The sequence below is a fragment of the Protopterus annectens genome, chromosome 10.part0 (genome assembly GCF_019279795.1).
Source record: "Protopterus annectens isolate FY-2018-M chromosome 10.part0, PAN1.0, whole genome shotgun sequence".
Lineage (NCBI taxonomy): Eukaryota > Metazoa > Chordata > Ceratodontiformes > Protopteridae > Protopterus > Protopterus annectens.
This window is the reverse complement of record NC_056744.1, coordinates 1,455,602,965-1,455,614,562: the sequence shown is the minus strand read 5'-3', so window position 1 is coordinate 1,455,614,562 and position 11,598 is coordinate 1,455,602,965. Positions and strand designations below refer to the sequence as shown.

General features: G+C 38.6%; 1 protein-coding gene across 1 annotated transcript in view; it reads right to left on the bottom strand.

Annotated features, from left to right (window-relative positions):
• Positions 1 to 1,240: 1,240 nt before the first annotated feature.
• Positions 1,241 to 11,598, bottom strand: part of LOC122814301 (zinc finger protein 665-like) — a 640,008-nt gene continuing 629,650 nt past the window's right edge. Inside the window, exon 12 of the mRNA XM_044086888.1 lies at positions 1,241 to 2,712. Within this exon, the coding sequence (XP_043942823.1) occupies positions 1,955 to 2,712 (758 nt within the window). The 3' untranslated portion in view covers positions 1,241 to 1,954. The remainder of the gene's footprint in view (positions 2,713 to 11,598) is intronic.

Genomic DNA, 11,598 nt, shown 5'->3' with positions numbered 1-11,598 from the left:
GAGGTATATATTAGCCAGGGTCTATGTTGTTTTATCGAAGTTTCGAAACTTTGAAACCCATACGGCAGAGACCATATGATCGAAGTTTTGAAACTTCGAAAACCCAACAAAACCACCAAAGAAAAACAAAAAAACTTTACCTCACCCCCTGCTACTTAAATATACCAACTGTGAGATCGCACTACAGCGAGGGAAATGGTAAATCTTCTGTTCTGCGCTGTAAGGCAATCTCAATTCACAATGTTTGAAGTTTCAAAATTTCAATCATATGGTCTTGGACATATGGGATTAGAAGTTTGAAACTTCAATAAAACAAGGTAGCCCCATTAGCCCATATACTCCTAGAATAATAGGAACTATCTGTGTGTCCTTGCAGTGCTCTAGTTTCCACTTCCATGTCCAGATAGTTTACATTTCTCAATTTGAATTTTACTACAGTTACTTGGGGTGGCTATTTCACTCAGCCAATTTAACTCTGTCTTTTTCTGTTATCCTGATTGTCTGATGTTTTTATTTCTACTTTCAATAATTTATTTTATTTTAATTTTTTTTATTTTTTGCAATTTCCTTTATTATCTCCTTTTTATCTGCTTCAGACTCAATTTCCATCTGTGCTTTCTTATGCAAAGCCTCTACTAATACCAGAATAGATGCATCTTAGTTTGTTTTGCTCCCTTCACAACATGGTACTATCAGTGGGTTTAGAACCAAGGACATCAGTAGATATGTATGCTGTCGCACTACACAGATTTGCATATAAAATCAATTCAATGAAGCTCTATTCCACTCTCAGACAGAAGATACATTATTTTGTTTTACACTGACTTGTATAAATCCGCAGATGGTAAAGAAGCAATTTTCTCATTTTACTGCCTAACTGATACAGTATCTTTTGTCCAGTTATTCACAGAAAACTGATTTGTTGTTTGAACTTTATACCTTAGTGTCAAAAGTATTCATTATTAGCTCTTCATTAAATATTCCTAACAGCTGCTCTCATTTATCTGCACTGTATTAATGATCTTCTCTTGTTCTCAGAAATTCATGCACACCCCTTTGGTTCCAATTATTTTATATCATATTGTTGCATACTCCAGCTGTTGTTTTCTAAATGTATCACTGTTCCTGCTATACATTCATTCACTCATTTCACATGTGCGTGAGCTCATAGCTAGGACAAAGGCATCATATTAGTTCAACAATAACATTTGTAATATGATTCCAAACTTTAAGCCAAAAGTTGAGTAAATTAGTGTCGGTACAATTTATTGCAGATTTCTATAGAGAGAAGGAAGTGTTCTCGGGTAAAACAGTTGAGACAAGTATTAATACAGACAATTCAAAAGTGCGCAAATGCAGGGAATAAACATCAGAAACTGCATGTTGAGGGACTATATAGTAAACCTCTACAGATTTCCTTACACTAATTGTTTATATAAATTATACATGACTGAGCAGAGGGATACACCAAAAGTCATTTCACAAGTGATTATGCAGTTCAAGTCTCAACCTACAAAACAGCTATTTGCTGTTTTGTACATTTATGAAGGCCATAGGTAAAAATCTGCAACCATTTTAGTTGTACTTTTACCTACTAGTTACAACTACCAAGTTTTATGTTGCTTACATCATAAGGAAATCTGATGTCATTTGTCAGCTTCATCTCTTTTGGGTTTTGTAGCCTAATCTGTTAGCCAAACATCTTAACTGGTAAAGGTTTAAAAAAAAGAATCACACTGAAATAAGCTTCTAAGATTCAGTATTATCTGGCATAGTACTTTGAGTCTGCTTGTGACTGAATTGTAATTTCACAGTTTTTTTTTATAACAAAGTATAATTTATCAACATTTTTTGCAATGTGTACATATACAAGCACATTATAATTTTTGATCGTGAACTATTCTGTAATTCACATACACACTACAGACAGTTTGGTTACTTCTGCAGTTTTCCATCATGATTGTTTCTTTACCATGTGAACTTGCTCGTGTTTTTTAAGCTGATATCGTTGTCTGAAACTCCTGCTACAGTCAGCACATTTGTAAGGTTTCTCTCCCGTGTGAACTCTGTGGTGTTTTATGAGTCCATTCTGTTGTGTAAAACTCTTGCTACATTCATCACATTTGTACGGCTTCTCTCCAGTGTGAACTCGTCGATGTTTTATCAGTGCATTCTGTTGTGCAAAACATTTGCCGCATTCATCACACCCATAAGGTTTCTCTCCCGTGTGAACTCTTTGATGCACTAAAAGGTTACCTCGTCGTGCAAAACTCCAGTGACATTCATAACATTTAAAAGGTTTCTCTCCAGTGTGAAGACGTTTATGAACTGAAAGATTACTGCTTTGTGTAAAATGCTTGCTACATACAACACATTTATATGGCTTCTCCCCAGTATGAACTCGTTTATGCATTGCAAGTTTCTTTCTCTGTGGGAAACACTTGTTACATTCACCGCACTTATAACCATTTTCTACTATCTGCCGTTGATCACATATTTTTGAGCTTTGATGCACAGTAACGTTGTCAGTTTCTGAGTTCTTACTTCCCTCCTGTTTTGTGCAAGGCTGTGGTTCAGGAGTGACAGGAGACTTGCAGAAACTCCTTACTGGCTGAGAGCACAATGTCAGGTTTTCTGTTTTGTGATGTAACTGGGTTCTCCAGAGTAATGGCTGGTGACTGTAACTCACATTATACTCTGTCCTTTCAGTGCCTAAAAATTAGATACATTAACATTTTACTAAAGAAAGGAAAGCTATGTGAGATGTTATAGCCACAGCAACAAATATGCATTTTCAAACATTTGAAATATTTAAGATTAATATAACCATTTAATTATTTGTTCTGGTGTCACTGCTATTACAATAAAACAGGTCTAACACTGATCCCATTTTATTAGCAGAACTAAGCCCGCATGAGCAAATAAAATAAGTATAAACAAGCAACACAAGGATTTTCTACTAATAAAAAAGGGGGAGGGGTGTATTTAATTTTGTTGGCTACATCAGTCCTGCTAGGCAGGAGCAGCCTTAGGTCAGCTGGTGTCCTAGGAAAAAGGGCTTCATGGCGCCCTCCACTACACCACCCGCTGCCCTCATCCTGGTCTACCTACACCAAATAAATACTGCTAGAACGGCGACCAAGGCAGCTACATAGTTGGCCTATGCCTAAGGCCGGCTATGCTAAACATCATTCACCTTAGATGTGGCATACAGGATTAATCCACTTCCCTGTGTAATCAGTAAAGATGTTCTTCCAGTTATATTTTCAGACCAAATTTCAAAGTAGACCCATGTATTTATATCTGACACAAAACTGAATGCCTTACAAAATTACTTTCCCATGCTTTCTCCACAACTCAAGAAAGCTTCAGTGCATTTATCATTTAAAGTGTTTTATTGCAAATGTTATTGTACTAGGCTTGTCTCCATAAAAGAGTAGGGGAGGAATGGTGGAGAGCAAAAATGTTCCATCATCTGGTTAATATACTTTTAATATCAGAACAGCTGAGAACTCTTGTCATAACTGCAGTGGATTGTAAACTGCTTATGATATACTGTTTGCTCCTTTTAGTTTATAATAACTTCCCAATTTTAACCAACTTAAATTTTACTTTTAAGGCTTTATTTTAAAACCATAAATTCCACGCAGGAGAAAAGTCAAAGGAGCTAATTAGTATGAAGCAGTGAAAGCATGAAGTAAAAGGAGTTTTCCAATGCAACACAGATTGTTGTTTTCCTGTTCTGATTTTTCAATCTCTTCTTCACAGCGGAACAATGGTCACCAGAATGATTGGCAGTGGAGTTTTATGGTGTTGCGTTGCCAGGACGGCACCCCAACCTTTCATAAAAGGCACATACGAATAGTATGGCACAGAAATCCCCCAGCCTCAAGTAAAGCAAAGTTCATGAAAAATTCTATCATGTTTGATTTTGCTTCAAGTCTCACAATAAACTCAGGATGTTAATTAATCCTCAAATAATGCACAGCATGTTTGCTTACAAAATGCACATCTAAAACCAGTAATGTACTCCAATCCAGTCATTAGAGGGCACACTTAAGGGAACATTTGGTACTTTAACCAAAAAACAAAACCAATAGAAATCAAGCTGCTTTAATAAAATCCAAGGACAATTCCACAATAAATACATCTGTAAGAAGACTTCTTCAGACTTATTACAGATGAAAGCGCTTACTGGAATTATATAATGTGGAATTGTCCTTGGATTTTATTAAATCAGCTTGATTTCCTTTGGTTTTGTTTTCTGGTTTTGGACCTCAGTCTTAACCAGCTTTTAGCTTACTGTTTGATTACATTTGGTACTTACATATTATCGCAACCAGAATTTTAACGGCAATAATGGTTGCTAATCAATCATGAAATATGCTCATTAATGTTGTATAATGTGTGTTGTCGTACCACAAGACTGTTTGTTTGTTCTGTAGTGATATCAATAAAATGTAAAAAAACATACTATTCGTGTTTCTTTCTGCACTTTACTGCCAGCATTTCTGTTATTTCAATTCCGCCTGGTGCACGTTTCTTTCTCATGGCAACAAATGTTGTCAAAGTACTGTTATACATTTCATACCACATAATAAGACAAAACCACCGCATTAGCAATCCACATCTTTACAGCAGTAATAAAATCAAAGTCTGCTATAATACAATCTGTCTTTTTCAGAACATGCCCCCTTCCCAACTTTCACATTGAAAAACGAACCTGAAATCCGCTGTCAACATCATCCAATCATCATCATTTAAAATCATTAACAATGCAATGGTTGATTATTTTCAAGATCAATTAAAAGATTGGTTATAAATAAAAAGTTTACCACAAGCAGTTTTTCTGTTTGTGTTTTCCTTCTCTGAATATTCCAACAGTATGATAGCCATGAAAACCCGAGCGTGATTCTTTAATGCACTCAAAACAGGAAGAGGATTTCTTAAATTGTTCCTGTTCCTGAAAGTAATCTAAAGTTTTTTTGCCAGTAGTAAGGACTTTCAAAAGCAGCTTGAAGTCTTTCCTGCACTCGTTTCTCTGCAGATATGTGCATTTTGCAACTGCGAAAATCTTGTTGCGATAATACGTAAGTACTGAATTTTTTTTATTTATTTGTGTGTGTGTCTGCAATATGTCAGGTTGTGTTTTTTTTTTTTTAGTCTTTAAAAAAGATACTAAAACAAACACCAGAATTATAACAAAATAAGACATTTTATGAGCTCAGTGTTAGAAAATTAAAGATCTGTGGGACTACATTTAGACTGCCACAATTGCTTGATAATGGCCAGTATCATGTACAGTGCAAGGGCCACTATCATGTGCAGTATAGGGGTCAGTATTATGCCAGGCTTTGTGTCCACTGAATGGCGCACAGCAACAGTTATCCCACTCCACAAAGGGGGAGCTACCACTGATCCTGGGAACGGTTGCCCTATTAGCCCGACAAGCCTGGTCTGCAAGGCCATGGAACTCATAAACAAAGACATTGGTAACCTCCAATCTCTGGACCCCACCCAGTTCGGGTATGTGAAAGGCAGATCATGCCTTCTGAATCCGATCAACTTCTTTGAGGCAGTCACCAAAGCCGTAGACAAGGGTAAGGTGGTTCACACAGCCTATCTTGACCTCACCACGGCTTTCAACACCATCCCCCATTCTGGAATTATAACTAAACTCACTAAACTAGGTATAAATCCCCAAGGCATATGATGGGTTGCCAAACGGCTCACTGACAGAACCCCACATTGTAAAACTTGCAGACTCCAAATCTGACTTCAAACCAGTGACAAGTGGAGTACCACAGGGTTCAGTCCTGGGACCTCTCCTGTTTGCTATCTACTTCTCTGAAATACAGGCTACACAGAAGGCCTCTGGCTAATGAAGTTCGCAGATGACTGCAAACTAGGAGCCTCAGTTGAGTCCCAAAATGATGTGGACCTCCTACAGAAGGGCCTCACTGAGACAGATGCCTGGTGTCAAAGGCATGGCCTCAAGCTCAATGCCAAAAACTGCATTGTCATCTCCTTTGGTAACAACTCTGTACCCATGAACTACCACATAGGCGGTAGTCTACTTAACACCAAAAGTGTGCTAAGAGACATTGGGACACAGGTGGACAGTAGTCTCTCCTTTGATAATCACATCACCACGGTAGTCAAGAAATCCTTCTATGTGGCACACTTTATCACAAAATGGTTCTCATCCAGGAAAAAAAAAAAGAGGTCATTGTTCTCCTCTACTCAGCACTCATTAGACCCGTTATAGAGTAAATGCCCCTTTTGGAATGTACCTCACAAGACATCTGCAGCAGCTGGAAAGGCCACAGAAGCACCTCATAAAGAGGATTACTGGCTTCAAAAAGATGCCCAACACAGACCGTCTGTAGCATATCGCCTACTCCGAGGAGATCTCTGCCTAACATATAAAGCTATGTTAAACCCAGAGCTGTTGGACATGCTACACCTAAAGAAATCCTAATCCCTACGAGCTACACACTCTAGGGACACAAACCTTGTCAACAAAATAAAGAGGACATACTGGAGGGATATATTCCTGTCCCAGAGACTTCCTATACTCTGGAACAAGCTACCCATCTATGTCAAGCAAAGTTCCTCATTAGCACTCTTTAAGAAAAATCTTGATGAATGGATGGGAAATAGGAAATACACCCCGGGGATCACTTCTGTGGCTCTGCTCGACAGGGGCACAGGAAATTAACTTTCTTGGGTGGTGTAAGCCAGGGAACCTTGTTGGCTAGGCTTACTTAGGCCCTTGGGCCGATAGCCTAGTACCTACCTATAAAAGAGAATAGCCACCAACAATTAAAATAAATTCTACATGGAGAGAGTAGTATTATTGCTGGATATACTTAAAAATGACATCAGTACATTTGAGTATTTCCAAGATATATAGTAGAATCATTACTGAACTTCCACAACTTGATAAAACATTAAAATCTTTGAAATCTTCTTTCTTCAGACACTGAGTTTAACAAATAAAAAAGCACATCCCATTCTTTGGATTAGAAAAACATCTGTTGGGTTAAGCAAGTTATTGCTAACGTTGTGATTTTACATTACATTATATAACAGGTACTGCTGCTTTAAAGGAACAGTTGTTTTGAGTTCATACGAATGCTTAAACCAGGCAATCCAAGACATATACATCTGTGGTAAACAATTTTTCCTAACTATAGACATATCAATTTAACCAACCTCTTTTTATAGCACCTTAGGTTCTGTGTAAGCAGCCCATTATTAGACTATCTTCCCTGCTTAGCAAAGTAACTGGTTACACAACCCAAAACTGCCATGTGGTAGTGACTTTTTGCTTTCAAAAGTGGCACCTGCTATCATGCAACATATTTCACCTAACAATTTTAAAGGCTAGCCTCCATCATGACTCTGCAGGGATGCTAGGCCAACACACTGTCAATATGTGTCAAAGTCAAAAGTCAAGTCAAAGTAAACTTTACTGTCAATTAGATATACATAGCAGTGTAAGCTGAATGAAAGTATGTTGCTTTGGGACCCTGTGCAAGACATAACAATGAACACACAGTTTAAATGACAGTAAGATGGATCACATACAGTAATAATTAAATATTAACATACAATAAACTACCAGAATTGGAGAGGAAGACACTAGACAGTATTACAGGTATTGCAACACTATTTCACATTGTGATTGCTTAGAATATTGCACTTCATCAGTTGTAGGATGATATATTCTGATGTTCATATGCACAGGTATGGACTGGTGACTCACTCCTGACTATTGCACATTCAGGAAGTAATAGCATAAGAAATCAGGCTAAATGCACCAGTTATTAAAGGAATTTGCCAGCATGACTACTATAGCTGATACTTCATAGCAAGTGGCATATTGATCTGATTATTTGCTGTCATGCCTGGCATTCAAGTTCAGCAGCCTTATGGATAGAGGGAAGAAGCTCCTGTTCAGTCTAGATGTTTTGCAGTGTAAGCTGTGATACCACCTGCTTGAGGAAAGGCGGAAGTACATGCCATAGGTAGTGTGAGTGGGATTATTGATTATCTTCCTAGCCCTTCTCAAACACAGAGTGTCATGCAGATCATCCGTGGATGGGAGCGAGGAACCAATTACTTTTTCCACTGTCCTCACTACCCTCAGGAGAGCCTTGTGGTCAGATGCTTTGCAGTTACCATACCAAACTATGATGTTACCTGAGAGGATGTGCTTGATGGTCCCCCTGTAGAAGGCTTTAAGGATGAACTGAAAGAAGTTTGCATTTCTCAATTTCTGTAGGAAGTGCAGATATTGTTGTGCCTTCTTCACTGTGTGGCTAATATGAGTCGACTAGGATAAGTCATCTGAGATGTGCACCCCCAGGAACTTGCTGTTTTTAACTCTTTCCACTGCCACCGCCTTAATTTCCAGGGGCTGATGCATCTCCTTAAGTCCACTATTAATTCTTTGGTCTTTCTTACATTTAAGGTCAGATTGTTGCTATTGCACTAGCCTATCAGATGCTCCAAATCATTCCTGTAGGCTTTATGAAACAAATACATTCAGACTGTACTGATATATTCCCTATGTTTATACATGATTCAGCAAGTCCTGAGAACAACCAGGCAAACGCTGGAAATTTCATCACACTGATATTTTGCTGGAAAATGTCAGGCAGCATGGCTGTGTGTTAAGTATAAGAGAGCAGATTAACAGTTATGGAAGCAGGTTTGGTAGTTGTTGCTGCAGGACATCAATGTTATGGGAGAGAAAGAAAATGTTGATGGGCCAGTGTCAACAACTCACACATAAGATTTACTAGGCTAAGCACAACACACAGCAGATAGAAATGGAAATGCAGACATCAGTTCTATACTGTCAGTGTGGAAAATACTACAAAAATGTGATGCACCTGAAGTCTGGGTCACTAGTAATGGTGGCAGTTATTGACTTCAGGCTTAAACATTGATAAGGTGTTTCTGTTTTTCTATGTGGTGCCTAAAATTAGTTTCAAATAAAGCAGCCTTGGAAAAGAGTTGGTATAGTGTCTGCCTTCTCAAACAAACAATTCCATGTATTTTATCTACAATTTCCCTTAATCATACTGGGAAGGACCCAAATGGAATTTCTGTCTCAGTGGCAGGCCTCTGAAACTTAGAAACTCTGAATATCATCTTCAATTAATCACTAATTCTTGTGCTTGGTGATTGCAATTTTAACTGGTATACAAGCCCTGGCACTGGGTAATGTACTTACTAAAGTCTCCTTAGTTAATCTCTCTTGCCAGGCTATGCCCAACTTTGATAAACATTCCTTTACAGAATGGAGTCTTGGTACTGCCCTGTACAGGACCTTTTACTACTACCCTCCATAAGCTCTTTTACTTCAATAATTAAATGCATACATTTTGAAAGACAGCCTTCATTCCATTTTATGACTAGAAACACTAAAGGAGCAACTTTTCCCCTTTTGTCATCAATGAAGAATTCCTTAGCAAATAAGTTTTTTTTATGTATTAACAAAGTAAAGACGGGAATATGCTGGGTCAAGCAACTGTGGCAATATTACCATCTGCGTGTCTTCACTGTGAAACATTAAAATGGATATGTCATTTTAATAAAACATTTAATTTACCATGTGACACAGTCATGGCAGTGAGTAATGTGCTATTTGGATCTACTGTGGAAAGGACATGCAAGTACTTAAAATTATCCTCATATGAATAAGAGCTTTTATTACAAATATCTTCTGATGTGCTATAGTTAATATTAATTTTAGATAATTCCATATTTGCTAAGTTTGTAAAGTGATAAAGTGCCAATTAAATTAATACCTAAGATTTAAACATATTAAAAGATTATTAAAATATTTGTATTCTTTGTAGATATGATACTCTGTTTCTCAGCGGGCAATAGTTTGGGTCACTGGTTCTAAGAATAATGCAAACAGGCCAGAACATAAGAAATAATCTTGTCTGCTATCTCTAGATCAGTACACAGCTTCAGAATGTTTAAGTTCTTACCCATGACAATCAAGATATAACAGTTTAAAAAAAAACAGAAATGTAACTTACCAGTCTTGATGAAGTATCTGGTGAGGAAAAAACTGTTTAATCTTTTGAGCATCAAGGTGGAGTGCCTGGTTTTAGAACTACCTTATAGAGCGGCAACAAGCAGTACGGTGGAACAAAGCTCTTTCTCCCTTACTAGTACATTAGGTAGGTGGTAGGGAGTTGCGTGACAATCAGTTGGTGGGGTAGTTCTAAAGTACAGTTTTGTACCTACCATAAATGTAGATGTTCGAGTGCTAATACAGCTGCAGTCATAACAGATGGGGTTCTCCTGCCGTCAGGTGGGTCCTCGGTCGGCCGAATTCCAAAGTCTAGGTCCGGCGTCGGTTGTCGTCGCTTCTTCCCTGACGTCAGTGTGACAGGGGTATAAAAGAACCAGCCAACGCCATTTTCTTCAGTTTTTCTTGCCCCAGATGTCAGGTGCCCCCAGAAGGAAGGCAATACATAAAATTATGAAGTAATGCAATGCAATATAATCAAAAAACAGTAGTTGCAAGCAAATACACCATAAAAGAATACCCCTAGAGGGGAAGGAGGGAGGGAAACCTGGACTGCAGCTGTATTAGCACTTGAACATCTACATTTATGGTAGGTACAAAACTGTACTATGTTCATCGTGCATACAGCTGCAGTCATAACAGATGGGTAGAATCCCAAAGCTAAGAAAGGGGTGGTAGGCACTAGGTGGAACTAGGAGGAGCCAAAATGCCCTGCAAGACTGCAGTGGCAAAGCCTGCTGTAGATTTGGAGTATAATGGTATGTTGTAGTGTTTGGAGAAGGTATGCACAGAACTCCAAGTGGCTGCTTCCAAGATATCCTTGGTAGGAACTCCTCTGAGGAAGGCTGCAGAGGTGGCTGTGGCCCTGGTGGAATGAGTTCTAATGCCTGTAGGAACAGTTTTGCCATGAAAGGAATAGCACAAGCGTATGCAGTGGGCTATCCATTTTGAGATTGTCTGCTTGGAAATTGGCTTTCCTTGAGCTCCTACCGCACAGGCCACAAAGAGCTGTTCTGATTTTCTGAAAGGTTTTGTTCTGTCCAAATAATAACGCAGTTGCCTGTGGATGTCCAAGGAATGTAGTAATCTCTCCCCTTTGTTTTGAGGGTTGGGATAAAAAGTAGGTAAATGTATGGCCTGATTTAAAGCTACCCTGGATACCACTTTAGGCATAAAGGACGGGTTGGTTCATAAGGAAACTCTGTCCTGATGGAAGATGATAAAAGGCTGGACAGCCATGAGGGCCTGTAGTTCTGAAACTCTACGAGCTGAAGTGATAGCCAGAAGGAAAGCTGTTTTCCAGGACAAATATTGCAAATCTGATGAAGCAGCTGGCTCAAAAGGAGGCAAAGTCAGTTTTTCCAGAATGAAATTTAGATCCCAAGCAGGCATTGGTTGTTTTCTTGGAGGTCTTAAATTCTTAGCCCCTCTGAGGAACTGTCTTAAAAGAGGGTGAGAGAATAAAGGAGGATCAGTGTTGTATTCTGCAGAAATGGCTGAGGCATGGATTTTGATGGAGGAGAACGAAAGTCCACTGC